At 40.4% G+C, this 15,745-nt stretch overlaps 1 protein-coding gene across 2 annotated transcripts; it reads left to right on the top strand.

Moving 5' to 3' along the window:
* The first annotated feature begins 2,286 nt into the window (after positions 1-2,286).
* Positions 2,287-14,636, top strand: LOC140924615 (N-glycosylase/DNA lyase-like). Of its 2 annotated transcripts, XM_073374634.1 has the most exons (5): positions 2,287-3,066; positions 5,681-5,857; positions 10,821-10,870; positions 11,654-11,734; positions 12,872-14,635. In XM_073374634.1, exons 1-5 carry the CDS (start codon positions 2,346-2,348, stop codon positions 12,944-12,946), a joined length of 1,104 nt encoding a protein of 367 aa, XP_073230735.1. In that variant the 5' UTR covers positions 2,287-2,345; the 3' UTR covers positions 12,947-14,635. The 2 variants fall into 2 exon arrangements, with proteins under 2 accessions (XP_073230735.1, XP_073230736.1); XM_073374635.1 differs by lacking the exon at positions 11,654-11,734 and having other exon boundaries at positions 12,872-14,636.
* Positions 14,637-15,745: the final 1,109 nt, after the last annotated feature.

Raw genomic sequence — 15,745 nt, forward strand, 5'->3', positions numbered from 1 at the left:
GTGCCACCAGAGTAGTTAGGCTACTTTGGGAACGATCACTGAACGATGCCGTCGATGTTTTTAACACTCTGCGTGACTCAGCTGTGACTCTGACATGGGATGCAGAAGGTGATTACAAAAAGATAGACAAAGTCTTAGAGAAATTTGAGGAACACCGTCAACCGAGGAAAAACATTAATTACAGGAGATACAAGTTCTTTTCTAGAGCCCAAGAAAGTGATGAAATTATTGATCAATATGTTACCGTGCTGAGGAAGATAAGTGAAACATGTGAATTCGTCACCTTGAAAAACTCGCTTATCAAAAACAGAATTTTGCTTGGTATCAATGACGCTACGGACAAGAGAGAGATTGCTCAGGATTTCAGACCTCGCCCTGGAAAAGGCTATAGACGTAGTTCGATCTGCAGAGGTAACAGAAAGACAATTAAAGGACATGACAAGGTCGACAAGCCACTCATCTGTACATGGAACATGATGGAATTAGAATGGAGAAGAAAAACACCCTTCACTCAAAAGAATACCCTCAGCCAATGAAGATAGACCCTCTTCAAGCAAGGTATTTAATTGTAGACATTTTGGAATAAGACGTGCTTTACGAGAAAAGGCCGGTGTATGGCAAGACATACCGCAATTGTAAGCATCCGTGTCAAGAGCATGTGCCGGTCAGTGAAAAAACGTCCACGGGCTAACGGCAGGCGGAAGACGAAGAGTGCAATTGCGAGTCCCCATTGTTTGAAGGATCAGTCAATTCAGAAGTCAAAATTCAGAAAGACGATTGCTATGTGACTTTATCAGTACAAGGACAGCTCATGCGACTAAAAGTGGACACTGGTTCATAAGTTAATAAAATGCCACTAAAGGAACTCAAGAAGATTCAAGGGAATGCCCCCCTCCCCAGCTACTCAGAAGATAATCTCACAGTATTAGGAACTGTAAAATTGCCTGTGAAATCCAAGTCAAATGTTGACCAAGAGCTCACATTCCATGTAGTGGAAACAAATCAATCAGGATTGGGTTTTCGATCCTCACAAAACTCGGGCCTAATGTAAAGGTACCATGATGGCAAAGAAAGAGAAGGGAGAAATTAACCTGGTACACCTGATGGCAGTGACAAAATTACATGTACAAAAACATCTCAAGAATTCCCTTATGTCCAGGATTGAACTCTGCTACGAAATTTACAAAATTAACGATTTTTCGCGAAGAGCTTGCGAAAAGCGGCGCTGCGGATTTTAAAGTTTTACGGGCAATTGCAAAATTTACAAATTTCACGATTTTTCGTCAGAGTCTTCTGCGATTTTAACAACTTGTTCCCAGCCTCCTCCTCAGGCGCTTCGTGTTTCGCATGGTAGAGGCGAGCGCGAAACGCGAGTGACTGGTGATGAACCGTAAGGGACCATGGGAAGGGTATAGACGGCAGGCGGAGCGCTGTCTCGCCCGTTGTCTCCTTCCCGCCTTCCTTTGCGCGCACATTTTTATCGAGAGAGAGAGAGAGAAGTCTGGGTACCAGCCAGACTTGATCCCCTTTGTTATGTAAGTAACAACACATCCTCAAAGCGTTGCTGCGAATATTACAGTTACAATCTGCAAAGGGTTAGAATTTCTAGTCTTCTCGGATTCTAATTCTAATTCTAATCGTTAATGTGCAAAGGGTATATCCCATCACGGCAGCAAAAGGATAAGGACGATAGGCGTCACACTCCCTTTGCACATACAATTCTGTTGGACTAGGGGATCGAATGTCAGTAAATAAGCACAATTTCTCAACCAATGATCAACTCTTATAAATAAAAATTATGTCGGCTAAGTGGAGAAAGCTACGTTTACAGCAAAAGGATCATAGCAATTTTTACTCTTTTGCAATCAATTATTTTGATGCAGAGCCATAACGGAGGAATGATTTTTTTGAAAGTCTATAAGATAATACCGTTTATGGCTCCTTTATCGCGCTTATTCCAGCTGGTTCAGTTGGTCAAATGTTGGCAATTTTTCTGGAGTTGAATGCTAAAAGACTTCATCAAAATCCAGGAAAAAAAAAGAAAGTCGACTTGTGTTCACGTCCTTCACACAACGTGAAATTAGGTACTTTCACGTGGTAGTCGTGCACGTGCAGCGACGGCAAAGAAATGCACAAAAAAGAGTGATGTACGTGCAAGGTTGTTGTTTCAGTAATCTAAATCCAGTGCTTTTCTCGTCGTTCTCGTTGCGGTCGCGGTTGTCGCTCATCCCCTTCTCCACGAGAACAAAAGATTCGTTCCCAAGATACATTTCGTGATGCGGTCGAGTTTCCAATATGGCGGCAGTGTTGAACATGAACATGATCAACTGTTTTAAGTGAAAATTATGGCGACTGTGTGGAGAAAGCTACTTTTCAACAAACCAGGAGTACGTTTAGACCTCACCTTACAAAGTGGACAGTCATTCAGATGGAAAGAAACAGCACCTGGCGAGTGGACCAGTGTTATCTGCGGCTTCGTTTGGATTCTAAAACAGTTAGAACAAGGTGAAATTTTGTACCGTGTTTATAAGTCGTCAAATGGACCACACTCATCACGCGGAAAACGGGTCTTAGAAGAAGTTCAGATCTCTTCGGAAAGTGAAAAGGATAAGGGATCGAAAATTTACGAGTCTATTTTGAGAGATTACTTTCAAGTGGACGACGTAGATGTAGAGATCCTTTTTGACCAGTGGAAAACAAGTGACCCACACTTTGCTAAAGTTTCAGACGAATTCCGAGGCGTCAGAGTTCTACGACAAGATCCAGTGGAAAATTTATTTTCTTTCATTTGCTCATCAAACAACAATATCCCACGGATAAGTGGAATGGTTGAAAAACTGTGCCAGGCATATGGCCAGAAATTGGGAGAATTGCATGGAGTGACATATTTCACTTTTCCTTGTTTAAAAGATTTGACCGGTGCAAAAGTTGAAGAAAATTTACGGAAGATGGGCTTTGGATATCGAGCAAAGTTTATTAGTCAAAGTGCTTGTTTTATTCTTAAACATCATGACAGTGGCTGGTTGGAAAAATTAAGAAGTGTCTCTTATGAAGAGGCCCATGCAGGTAAGTCGTACCTGATACAGCACACATTAATATTAGGGCCATTTAAACGAGGAAAAATAAGGCATGTCTTACATAGGACGCGTCCTAAATAAGACTCAAACTATCCCGTACAAACGGCACATTTTGTTTTAAATTTATCTAAGACGCATCCTATCTAAGAACAGCCCTTAACACCTGTTCTTTGATAAGACACGTCTTTGCTAAGTCGCATCTTAATGTGCCATTTATAGGGGATAGTTTGTGTCTTATTTAGGATGCTTCTTATTTTTCCTCGTATAAATGGCCCTATTGTGCTCCAGTCTTTCTAGATGAGTCACATCAATCTCTTCCTAACCCTTTCGGAGGATTCTTTAGCAGTGTTGACTGTAAGGGAGGAGAGGTTTACAGTCAAGTCACCCGAAAGTCATCTCGCTCAAAGTTATGATGCCCAAACAGGGCTGTCACTAAGAGCCGGGGGCCGGGGATTTCCCCCGGCTACTATGAGTGTGGTTCCCGGCTACTTTTATTGGAAAATAGAAGAAAAATAGAGCCAAAAGAAATTCGTTGCTGTTTGATTCCCCGCCTACTTGTTGTACTTACCCGGCAACTTGAAATTTTAGTAACAACCCTGCCCAAACATTTCTCATGCTCTACAAAGTCCTGACACCTTTATCACACTTGTTTCATCTCACCAAATCTTAAAGAACAAGTTGTATCGCTCATTTATCATGCATGTTTCATTTCATCAAGGCTTAAAGAACAAGATATGTTACTCATCTATCCTCATCTATCCTCACTCATCTATGCTTGTTTTGTGTCATCATCGCTTAAAAAACAAGATATGATAAAATTGATCCCACTTGTAATCATCTCATTAATCGCTTAAAGAATGAGATCACACTCCGTTGAACAAGATATATTTAACATACACTCTTTACTAAACTTTTGGGTGACATAACTCAACATTTTAGGCAAGCTTAACTAAAATTTTAGGCCACATAGCTCTGGTTTTGGGTGACACAACTTTGGGTGAGATGACTTTTGGGCGACTTGACCAGTTACCGGGAGAAGGACATGCACAAGGAGAGAGGAAATGCCTGCCTTGGAGAGCTACAAAAATCATTCCCCCCCTACCAGTTTTCCTACCCTGTTTTGACGGTGCTTTTTATTTGGGGGGATATGCAAGCATTAACATTTTGCTTTGGTTGTAGCATGAGTCACAGGAGGCTGGAAATGGGGCAGTGGAGACTTGGCTAACATTTCAAATGCTGCCAGTTATCTGAATTTCCTGTGTATTCTTGTTGCATCTCACTCTCACTATTTTAGTTATTACTTTTCATAGGCAACTTTATTTTTGTCTCTTTTGCTTTGTGACTGGATCTGAAATGTTCTTTTAACCATAAGCTTTTACTCTGACTCAGAATTTCCTAAACACAAACAAAGAAGGTCATTTTCTAGAGCCAGAATAAATAATGCTTTTGGAAGAATATATAGTTTTGCTTGCTGCTAAGTCCTTACAAGACATATGTTACTAAGATGAACACAGATATTTCTTTCCAACAGCAAAAATTAATTGAAATATGTGAAGCCATTCATAATTTTATTTTCACTGAGTTCTTTGGTCACACTTAAAGTTCACTGGGCAGGCATTCATCAAACTGTTATATAATAAAACAGCAATCAGATATGGTGGTGCAACGATTAATTAAATTCTCGATTAATTGCGATTATGACCGTTCGGTTCGATTCACGATTCTTTGGTTCCATGTTTTGATTTTGGTTTGATTTTTGCACACCTTTTCCAGGGTGCCCTTAGTGAGTTATTAGATTGTAAAATCGGAATCCAGAACGCTTTAAATTGTGCGTTTATGATTGACGAGCAAAGACGATAGCATTTCGTGCGCCTTTTTGTGTTGCCTGGTAAAAATGCTGTCCTTCAACCACCCCTTGAGAATTTCCAAATAAGGCAAACTATGGGTGACACACTCTTTGTCAGGTTCTCAAACATGGCAACTAACCAAGTGACTGTGAATCCTCCTGTCCCTGGTACTATTCTCAAATTGAGGGTTTAGGGTTGTATGTTGTTACATTACGCGTTATGTTATAAGAATTAAGAAACATTTACATAATCGAATCGAAATAATCGAAATCAAAAGGCAATAATCGAAATCGAATCGAACCGCAAGGAATATGAATCGTTACACCCCTAATCAGATACAGCAAATATGTGCAGGCATATATTCTTCCCCCTTCACCCTATCTCCAACTTCATCCTTTTATGTTATGTTCACCAACTCAACTACACTACCCACTCTTCTCAGTCTTCCACTGCTTTCAAAGTAAAAGATGGTGACTGTTATGAAGGCAAATTTGCAGCAAATACTGAAGGCTCTTTTCTAAAAAAATGTGCCCACCTTTCAAGCTCAAATTTTCTCATTTGGTCTAGTTCTTTAACTGGCATGTCCAGTGTATCTGTGAGGATGTTTGGGACTGGATTATGGTAAAATCCCATATCAGTCCAGTCGACTGAAATGTGCAGGTACCAAAAAATACCAGAGATAAACTCAGTTGGAGACATGAAAAGAAAATAAGCCTGGTATGGGTCAGTCATCAGTAACTTTTCTTTGCTTTTTAGCTCTTTGTGAGCTGCCAGGTGTTGGAGCTAAGGTCGCTGACTGTGTGTGCCTAATGTCACTTGACAAGACTGAAGCAGTGCCGGTAGACACACATGTCTGGCAACTGACTACTAAACATTACATGCCACATCTACAGAAAACCAAGTCACTCACTACAAAGATGTATAAAGAAATAGGTGAGGTCAATTTCTGACTTTTAGGCAAGTTTCAAGTAATGCACTATTTACAATGTAAGGCCTTCACTGCACGATTTTTAATAATTAATTTTTATTTTTTTACTTTTTTTTGTCATAATGGTCATCAATAGTGGAGAAGGTATTAAACCTATTTTTAAGCCCCATGTAAACAGATGCAATATTGTTAAATGTTACATGTTGATGGAGTTGTTGTGCAAAGTTTGAAACCAGTCAAAATTTGAGCCAACAACTCCCAACATTTTTTTTGGTTCCGTGATCGCCGAAGTGTAGTGCAACAATGTTGGATCCATTTCTATAGCTCTTCCAACATTTTTGGGGCCATGCTCGTGCATTTCACAGGATTTAGAAAGTCTTCTGTGTTGTATCCTTCCCACAATGCCTTGCAGGTCACACGTAGCTTAAGGTGCAGGCAATGTGGTGATAGGTGTACATGTATGACACAAGGAGCATGAAGAGGGGAATATGACAAGGAAAATATCATGTGATCTATTATTTTGAGCCCTTCCTTTTCATATGCTGCGTGTTCTAGGCACCTCTTTCTATTATTTTTTGCTTAGTACACCTGACAAGTGTACTTGGAATTTAGTGAGACCTTTGTTAGTTTATTGAATTCAACAGATGTTGTGTATACTGTATTCTGATGTCTTTAGCTACTACTCCAGTAAGTTAAAGGGACACAGTCAGCTGATGCACATGCACATTAGATACCATTTCTTAGCTGATTTGCATGTCAAAAGATGAGCAAGAAACAGAAAGTGAGAAGAGTATCCGGAATACTCTAAACAAACCTTGAAGGGTTGAACTATTTACAAGCCGAAATCATGATTATAGACCCTAAGCCATATCAGAACACTCATTTTTTTATATACCATTGAGAATTCACCATGGATTTGTCCAGGGTAAGCCAAACATCGACAAATACTGCCGAATTCGAACATCAGTACTAAGAGGTGTGAAATTACAGAAGTTTGAATCATTGTTGAAGGTTCAAGGTCGAAAAAGCTTGATTTTCTAAATACATGTAACCGTTTACATCGATTTTCGAAATATCTTAAAAGATAATTTGCTCACCGTTTTTTATTCATTTCTCTTGTTGTTTTGGTAAACCAATGCGATTTCTCCTGCCCAGTGCTTACGCGTTTCTCACCCCCTCTGTTCATGTTCCTTTGGATACTGTTTTTAACCAAATATGATGAAATAATGTAATAGGATGAGTAAAAGTTTGCCCAAAAAGAAGTTTTCAGTAAAAGATCGAGGATCAAATGAAACACTAGGCAAGATTGAAGCAGATTTCTAGATGTATCCGATGCGAACATTTGATTTTGGGTTGAGGTAAATGCTTTTCAAACTGGCAAAAGTAGTCTCCAGGTCAGTGCGGTCTTACAGCTGTGTCCCTTTAATCATGAAGAGGGCCTGTTTTTTCCCTGTAAGTCACTGCATGTTTTTATTTATCAGTTGTCTTTGTTGTCTTCTGTGATCTGTGTTTACTGTGAAACATTTCTTAAATAACGTTATTCCATATGAAAGCACTATTTGATAGAGGTAAAACATGACTGACAAAGCCGAATAAAGTCATTCATGCATACCGATGAAAATGAAACATGGCTGCACTATATTATAAGCGTACCAACCATAACAAGGCAGAATAGAACATAGCTGTACTATGGATACTAACGCACTAAGACCAAATAGAATGCCAAAAAACATAGAACACAGCCGTACTAACTGTACTAACATACAAAGAACAAGGCCATACTAAGACCATCATACATGGAACATGGCCGCACTAAGGGTAGCAATGTACCAAGACCAAGTAAAATACCAACACACATAGAACGTGGTCGTACTAAGGGTAGCAACGTACTAAGACCGAGTAAAACACCAACATACACAGAGCAGGCTGTACTAAGCGTACTAACGTACTAAGACCAAAAAACATACCAACATTCATAGAGCATGGCTGTACTAATCGTACCAATCTACTAAGACTGAATAAAATACTATCATACATAGAATACAGCCGTACTAAGCGTACTAACGTACTATGGCCCAAACTGCACCAAACTGATTCAATCTGCACCAACTTGCGCCAAACTGCACCCGTCTGCACCAACCATGGCCTAATCTGCACTAAGTTGCACCAATCTGCCCCAACGTGGCCCAAACTGCACCAATGTGTACCGAGTTGCACGAAACATGCACCAATCTGCAACAAGTTGCACCAAACTGCACCAATCTGCGCCAAACTGCACCAATATACACCAAGGTGCGCCAACATGCACCAATCTGCATCAAGTTAACACCAAACTGAACCAACATGACCCAAGCTGCACCAGTCTTCACCAAGTTGCACCAAACTACACCAATCTGCCTCAACATGGCCCAAAGTCCTCCTAACTGCACCAAGCTGCATCAAACTGCATTAACCTGCACCAACATGGACGAAACTGCTTCAATCTGCACCAAGTTACACCAAACTGCGCCAATCTGCACCAAACTACACCAATGTGCACCGAGTTGCATGAAACATGCACCAATCCGCAACATGTGGCACCAAACTGGACCAACCTACATCAAGGCGACCAAACTGCACCAATCTGCACCTACATGCTCCAAACTGCACCAATCTACACCTATAGTTGCACCAGTCTGCACCGTAATTTTTAAGTTTATTACAAATGTACACCAAGGTGCACCAATCTGCATCAAGTTGCACCAAACTGTACCAATGTGCCTCAACATGGCCCAAAGTCCTCCTAACTACACCAAGTTGCACCAAACTGTACCAATCTGCACCAAGTTGCACCAAACTGCATCAAACGGCACCAACATTGACTAAACTGTACAAATCGGTACCAAACTAGATCAGTCTTCACTAACATGGACGAAACTGCTTCAATCTGCACCAACTTGCACCAAACTACACCAATCTGCACCAAACATGCCCCAATCTGCACTGAGTTGCACCAGTCTGCCCCAACATGGCCCAAACTACTCCAAACTACACCACGTTGCACAAATCTGCGCCAATCTGCCCAACATGGCCCAAACTGCACCAATATACACCAAGGCGCACCAACATGCAGCAATCTGCATTAAGTTGCACCAAACTGCACCAACATATTAACGAAGCTGCACTAATCTTCACCAAGTTGCACCATACTTTACCAATCTGCAGCAATCTGCACCAAACTGCACTAATGTGCGCCAGTTTGCCCCAAGTTGGACCAAACTGCACCAATTGGCACCGAACTGCACCAATGTGCACTAATTTGCACCAAACTGCACCAAGTTGCACCAAACTGCACCAATATACACCAAGGTGCACCGATCTGCATCAAGTTGCACCAAACTGCACCAACATTAACCAAGCTGCACCAATATGCCTCAACATGGCCAAAAGTTTCTCTTAACTGGACCAAGTTGCACCAAACTGTACCAATCTGCACCAAGTTGCACCAAACTACATCAAAGTGCACAAACATGGACCAAACTGCACCAATGTACAGCAAACTGTACCAATCTGCACCAAACTACATCAATCTGCACCAGCATGGACGAAACTGCTACAATCTGCACCAAGTTTTACCAAACTGCACCAATGTGCACCGAGTTGTACGAAACATACACCAATCTGCAACAAGTTGCACCAATCTGCACCAACATTCTCCAAACTGCACCAATCTACACCCATAGTTGCACCAGTCTGCACCATAATTTTCAAGTTTATTGAAAAGTGCGAGAGGTGTTATTACAAAGTGCGACAAGTTTATTACAAAATGTAATAGGTATTACAAAGTGCCACAGAACATTGTATTGTTAGCGCGGCCATATGTTTGCAACGTATGGTAGCATTTTCCAGCCTTTAAAACATTATTGATACACTAAATACGGCCTAAAAATATTAAAAGTTGGCATTTTATGCGGCCTTTATACGTTGGTATGCTTAATATGGCCATGTTCTATATATGTTGGTATTTTATTTGGTCTTTGTACGTTAGTACGTTCAGTGCGGCCATGTTCTATATATGTTGGTATTTTATTTGGTCTTTGTACGTTAGTACGCTTAGTGCGGCCATGTTCTATTTATGTTGGTGTTTTATTCGGTGTTAGTACATTAGTACGCTTAGTACGGCCATGCTCTACGTCTGTCGCCATTTTTTTGGTCTTATTACATTAGTACGCTTAGTACGATGATGTCACAAGTGGCACAAGGGTCATGAATCAGCATGGGTGGTTGTGGCTAGTAGGCAGTTCAGTGGTTATTGTAGCTAGCCTCTTTTCATTGCAAATGCCTTCTGCCTAAGTAAACTTATAATCTGTGAAGGTGTGATAGTGATACCAGTTTCAGTTTTCAAACACTTAGTTACATTTCATAATGCTTTGTAAAGGGCTGATTACATGAGCCAGGAAGGCCCAGTCTGAGGGGCTGGCTTGCTATGTCACTTTACGCCATCTTGATACCTTGGGATCCCAGCTAACTTGGCTGGCTCAGTTGTCATGCAATCGGCTTTGTTGCATTTAATTAACATGCTGCAATCTTGACAAAGTGAGCAAGCCTGACTCATGTAATCTGCAGCCCCTAGACTCACATCCTAATAGTAAGGTAGAAACTTTGAACAGTGGAAGTAACAACCTTAGTTTTCAAGTGCTTTGCTTAGCTTTTGGAAATTTCTCTTGTTGGACCATAGTGAATCCACCGCAAGGGACAGGTCACAGTGGTGTACAATAAGAGACAGCTGTATTTGCAGGCTATTAGCTGATGGCTTGTGCATTTTTCCTGTGTCTTGATCTCTTACCTAAAATAGTTGTGGTACATTCTAGTCAATTAGAAATACATGTGTTCTAGGGTTTTGTCGTTTTAATAATTTCCAAGTTGTTAATTATTATTTGATACAGTACAAGCAGTTTCAGCTCCTAATGGACTTTTTTTCATCATTAGGGGATCACTATCGTTTTCTGTTTGGAAAGTATGCAGGATGGGCACAGTCGGTAATCTTTTGTTTTGCTTGCTTGTTTGTTTTTTCCTTTTGTATATGTGAATAAACAAGCAGCAATGATTTATCAAGCTTAAAATGTGAGGTGGTGCAGTCTGTTTTAGATATTAATGCCTTGAAAATCTCTCTGCTTGATCAGTTCTTTTTTCCAACTTTCATTGGGATTTGTCCAGTGTTTTTGTTTTGTCTTGTTTTTTGTTTGTTTGCTTGTTTGTTTGTTTTTTTAAATTAAAGTCCAAGACCATTGCATACCTCAATCGTTTTTGACCAGCTGCAAAATTAGTTTTGGCTCAGTTGCAGCATTATTTTTCCTCTAAGTTGTCTAGAACTCGAAATCTTCTATTTTGACGCCTTTAAGATAAAACTTGCTCATTCAACTCCCAAGGGCCGTAACGATGATTTATGTCAGTTTGCTTCACTCCTAACAGTTCTTAAAGAAAAAAAATTCAAGCCAAGTCAAGTTATTTTCAATTGCAAGGCCAACTGCCTCTCATGGCAAACACAGTTTGCTTGGAATTTGCCTCACTTTCTTACCAGAAACACCAGGGTTTGTACAGGGGGTAGGCATACGTGCAAATGCTGTCGTCGTGACTGACATTTCCACATTGATAAGTTGTCTTACCCATGGAGTTACTTTTGCGTGTGCGCTCTACTAGCAAAATCATAAATGTTCTGGTCAATTCTTCCAAACTCAAACATTTTGGTAAAAACAAGCAAAAGCCACCCCTGTTTTGCAGAGTAATTATATTCATGCTGGCTCAATCTGTTTTGTTGGCAGGTTCTCTTTACATCTCATTTAAAGAAATTTGAAACTGAAAACCTTGACATAAAACGAAAGAAGCAGTCTAAATCTAATAAGGTAAGCGCTTGCAACATTACTGAGTAAAACAGTAGTATAATTAAAAATGGCCTGTAGAAGACACAATGCATAAGTGCAGGCGCAATCATAACATTTTATATATTTTTTGTTTTATTTTTTTTGTAGGCTTACGTTGACTTGACATAAAACTCTTATTCTTGCTTGCTCTGGGGAGCATTTGGACACAATGGTCTATGCAAAATTTAGGGAGCAAACGGAGTGTATTATGAGGGACTCGAAAATAGATAATAAAATCGATTGAACTCAATATGTGGTAAAATCTCTTTTTTTTAACCCTGTTCAAACAAAGGCACGCTCGTAGTGAATCTCTGCAATGCACTGCAAGCTGACTACGCACTAATCGAGCCTCACTCCCAAAGACCAATTCTATTGGGCAATTTAAAAGGGAAATTAACCGTAAAACAGTAGTAAAAACAGTAGTAGTGTTAATTTATTATACAAAGTATACTGCATTCAAGCATAATTATTTAAAATATGTCTACTATTGTCTGACTTAGCATCATATTTAACGAGTTTCAACAACATTCGCGTTGTGTTGTCGGTATTGTATTGGGACCTTAAGCAAAGTACGAAGAGGGAGGACGGTGGCGAAAACGTTCCGTAAAAAGTGAATTTACGCCGTTTCAAAATTCATTGCTCTTATTCCATGTCATTCAATTTGTCAGATGTTAATGAATTTTTCTGGAGTTGAATTCTAAAAGCTGTATCTGACTTTGAAAAAAAGAAAGAGAAGAAAATCGTTATTTTGTGTTCACTTGCTCCACAAAACGTGAATTTAGGCATTTTCATGTTGTGGTCTTGCAAGGACGGCAGAGAAATTACAAAAAAGCGTGATGCAAGTGCAAAGGTTTGTTTTGCTAATCTAAACCTATTGCTATTATGTTGTTCCCATTGCGGTCGTCGTCGTCGTCGTTGTGTAGGTCGAACAACAATTGATGGTTTTCTTTTTGAGCCAAAACTTTAGAGAAAAGCTTATTTGTCGTTCACAATGACCTGTCCGTTCGGCCAGTTCTGACTTCTGTAAGCGCACTTAGTGTAGGGAATATTCGAAAAATGGATTTTGTGTTTTCTACGTCCATAGCATAATTATAATTTCATGATTTGTTTTTTCTGCAGAGAAGTGTGGAAACAGAATCCAGTTCAATGAGCAGCCCTCAGCCGTCAACAGCAAAGAAACGAAAATGTAAATAGGGAAAGACAACAAGGCACACATGTTAAATTTTAGTTTGTCTTAAAATGTTCCTTGTGGGCAGCATTAATAATGTGGTAATACTGTGCTACATAACATGTCCCACCCTCGTCCGAAAAAAAGTGAAATCTTTGATGTCTGCGTCATGGTTCTTTGCGGCAATCACGCTACCTTAGCTATTGGTGTTTGCCTTTCATTTTGTATTATTACGGCCTTTAGGGGAGCAAGAGTGGCGCAGTGGTGAGAGCATTCGCCTTCCACCAATGTGGCCTTGGTTCGAACCCCAGCGTCGGCGCCATATGTGGGTATTATTTGTTTTTGTTGATTCTCTCCCTTACTCCGAGAGGTTTTTCTCCAGGTACTCCAGTTTTCCTCTCTCTTAAAAAACCAACACTTCCAGATTCGATTCTATCTGGAACGCTCGTACACGTTTCAGCAAGTTCTTGAGAACTCGTAAGTGCTCCTTGGGCAATCTCGTTCCCAGACGCTGCGATCCTTGTGGTCAGAACCAAGGATCACCAAGAAGAATCCGAAAAATCTGTGATTGCAAATAACTTTGCAAGTGAAAAAAACTTTGAGCGTGAAACAGATCATTTGTGTACACACCAATCTTATATGACTTAAAACCGTTAAGAAAAAAGTTTATCTCGATAAGTCACGAAACCACGCTACATTGTTATTTTGTTCAAAAATTTGCCTTATTTTTGAAAGTCATTTTAATGCCATTCTTCAAGAGAATTACTCGGCATACATGTTACTGAACTTTTCAAATTTGCATACAGCTGTGCTCATTCTGAGTACAAAAGAATGTGTGTCGTCATAACTAAGTTTTAGTCGCGGTATTTAATTTTTTTCTTTTTCGGTCTCCTTGAACAGTCCTTTCGAGTTACTTTCTTCAGTAAATACACCGGTCGAGATCATGTGAAGAAAAGGACTGCTTCGAAGGAGTAAATTTCAACAATGTGCGAGAAAGGCAAAATTCCCTCGGAAACTTCTCTTGGTCAAATGGGTAGACAACTTCACGCAGGCGGAATTAAACCGGAACCAGGATTTTGTAGTTCCGGTTTTGGATTTTTCCAGAGCGTCCGTTTCCCGGTCCCCTGGATTAGGGTATGGGTAAACAAATTACAAATTACAATCATGGTTAAAACAAATTAAAGCAATTGTATCATTTTATTTGAATCCTTGCCTTGCCGATCACCGGTGTCCCGCCAACGTCGTTCCCAGGTTCTCTCTCGCTCCATAGAACCCTGGGAACGAGGTTGGTGTCCCGCATGTGTTTGGCCCGGGTCTATCAAGAGAAGACTTTTAAAGAAAGTTCTCGACAACCTGGGGCCAAGACATGAAGGCTATGGGGTCGCAATGATGATGTCCCAAACTTATTAAACTAGCTCGGAAACCAATAGGAAAGTTACATTTTTATTGTATTTATTTATTATTTATTTGTTTACCTATTTATTTATTTGTTATATATTCGCTACTAGAAAAAAAAGAATTGTGGCCGGGGAGACCTAAAAAACTAGAAAGCTTATGAGAAAGAAGGCCTCCTCGAACAAAACAAGTGAAACATAGCCGACAGTATAAAATACCGTAATATTCCGAAAATAAGCCCCTCCAAATATAAGCCCGGCCCCCCCAAAGCGTTAACGCAAAAAAAAACCCTCCGTTAAACCGCCTCTCCAAATATAAGTCCCACCCGGGCGGGGGGGGGGGGGGGGGGGGACAAAGCAAAAACGGTAAATTTACTTCCAACTATAAGGCTAGCCGAATCGATTTTGAAACGCAAATTTCCCTCCGAATATAAGCCCCTAAAAAAATAAGCCCCTCAAAAGGGGCCTTTGAAAAATATAAGCCCCGGGGCTTATTTTCGGAATTTTACGGTAACTTCGGACCATAGGGTGATTACAACAAGTTAAGTAAATCATAGTGTAGGCGGAAAGACTTAAGATCATTAATCGTAACTAATGAATTCACTCTTAAGTCTTTTGTTGAGCTATTTTGAAAAAAAAGTTTGTATCTTTGTGGCTTTGTCTGTTCGTATGTTTGTTGCAGGGGCCAATAAGGTTGAAGGTACTATCGGTTGATGCTTAGGAACCAATGAGATTTTGGCATCTAAATAAACGTGACATTGCTAAAGGTCAAACAAGGGCATTTTGAGAACGCCATAATGATTCTTCACAATTTGTTCGTCTTTTAATTACGGCTACAGCTGTTTAGAAGCGTTACATTTAAATATCATCATCATTCAAACGTTGTGTACGGTGATGGAGCTGTTTAAGGGTTCATATTTTAGTGTGGGTGCTGCGTCAAGACATTTCTTTTCTTTTTTTTTTTACAAGCTTTTCTGGACACAGGCCTGCCCAGAGGGAATAGGCACGAACGGGACTCATAGGTCCCATGCAAGGTGCCATCCCTACCCAATCCCACAACCCGTAAAGGTTGGCCACACCACCGGGGTCTACGTCCCCTACTCTTTTCGAACAGTAGTGTGGGTTCTTTTACGTCTCACAAGGACAGATCAGTGAAAGTGCTGTGAGACGGGACCTACGGTTTTTCGTCCTTATCCGAGAAGACTAGAAAGTCTTACCATTTGCAGATGTCATTACAGAGGCAGCACTTTCTTCTCAGTTATTTAAAGACCCTAAGTGTTGGTCCTGCCGGGGTTTGAACCCGCGACCTCCCGCTCAGCAGACCGGCGCTCTCCCAACTTAGCTAACCAGGCGGCGGTGACCTAATTCGGCTATCGCGAACGGTACAACGCACGCATTTCATAATTTATGAGTTCTGTTTCACCTTCTTCA

Source organism: Porites lutea, chromosome 14, assembly GCF_958299795.1.
Source record: "Porites lutea chromosome 14, jaPorLute2.1, whole genome shotgun sequence".
NCBI lineage: Eukaryota > Metazoa > Cnidaria > Anthozoa > Scleractinia > Poritidae > Porites > Porites lutea.

What these genes read in the sequence shown, in the direction of transcription:
- LOC140924615 (XM_073374634.1), top strand. Translation starts at nt 2,346, where the DNA reads ATGGCGACTGTGTGGAGAAAGCTACTTTTCAACAAACCAGGAGTACGT. An exon ending in AAAGATGTATAAAGAAATAG is followed by an intron (nt 5,858 to 10,820) that starts GTGAGGTCAATT and finishes TTTCATCATTAG; the next exon opens with GGGATCACTATCGTTTTCTG. An exon ending in ATGCAGGATGGGCACAGTCG is followed by an intron (nt 10,871 to 11,653) that starts GTAATCTTTTGT and finishes TTTTGTTGGCAG; the next exon opens with GTTCTCTTTACATCTCATTT.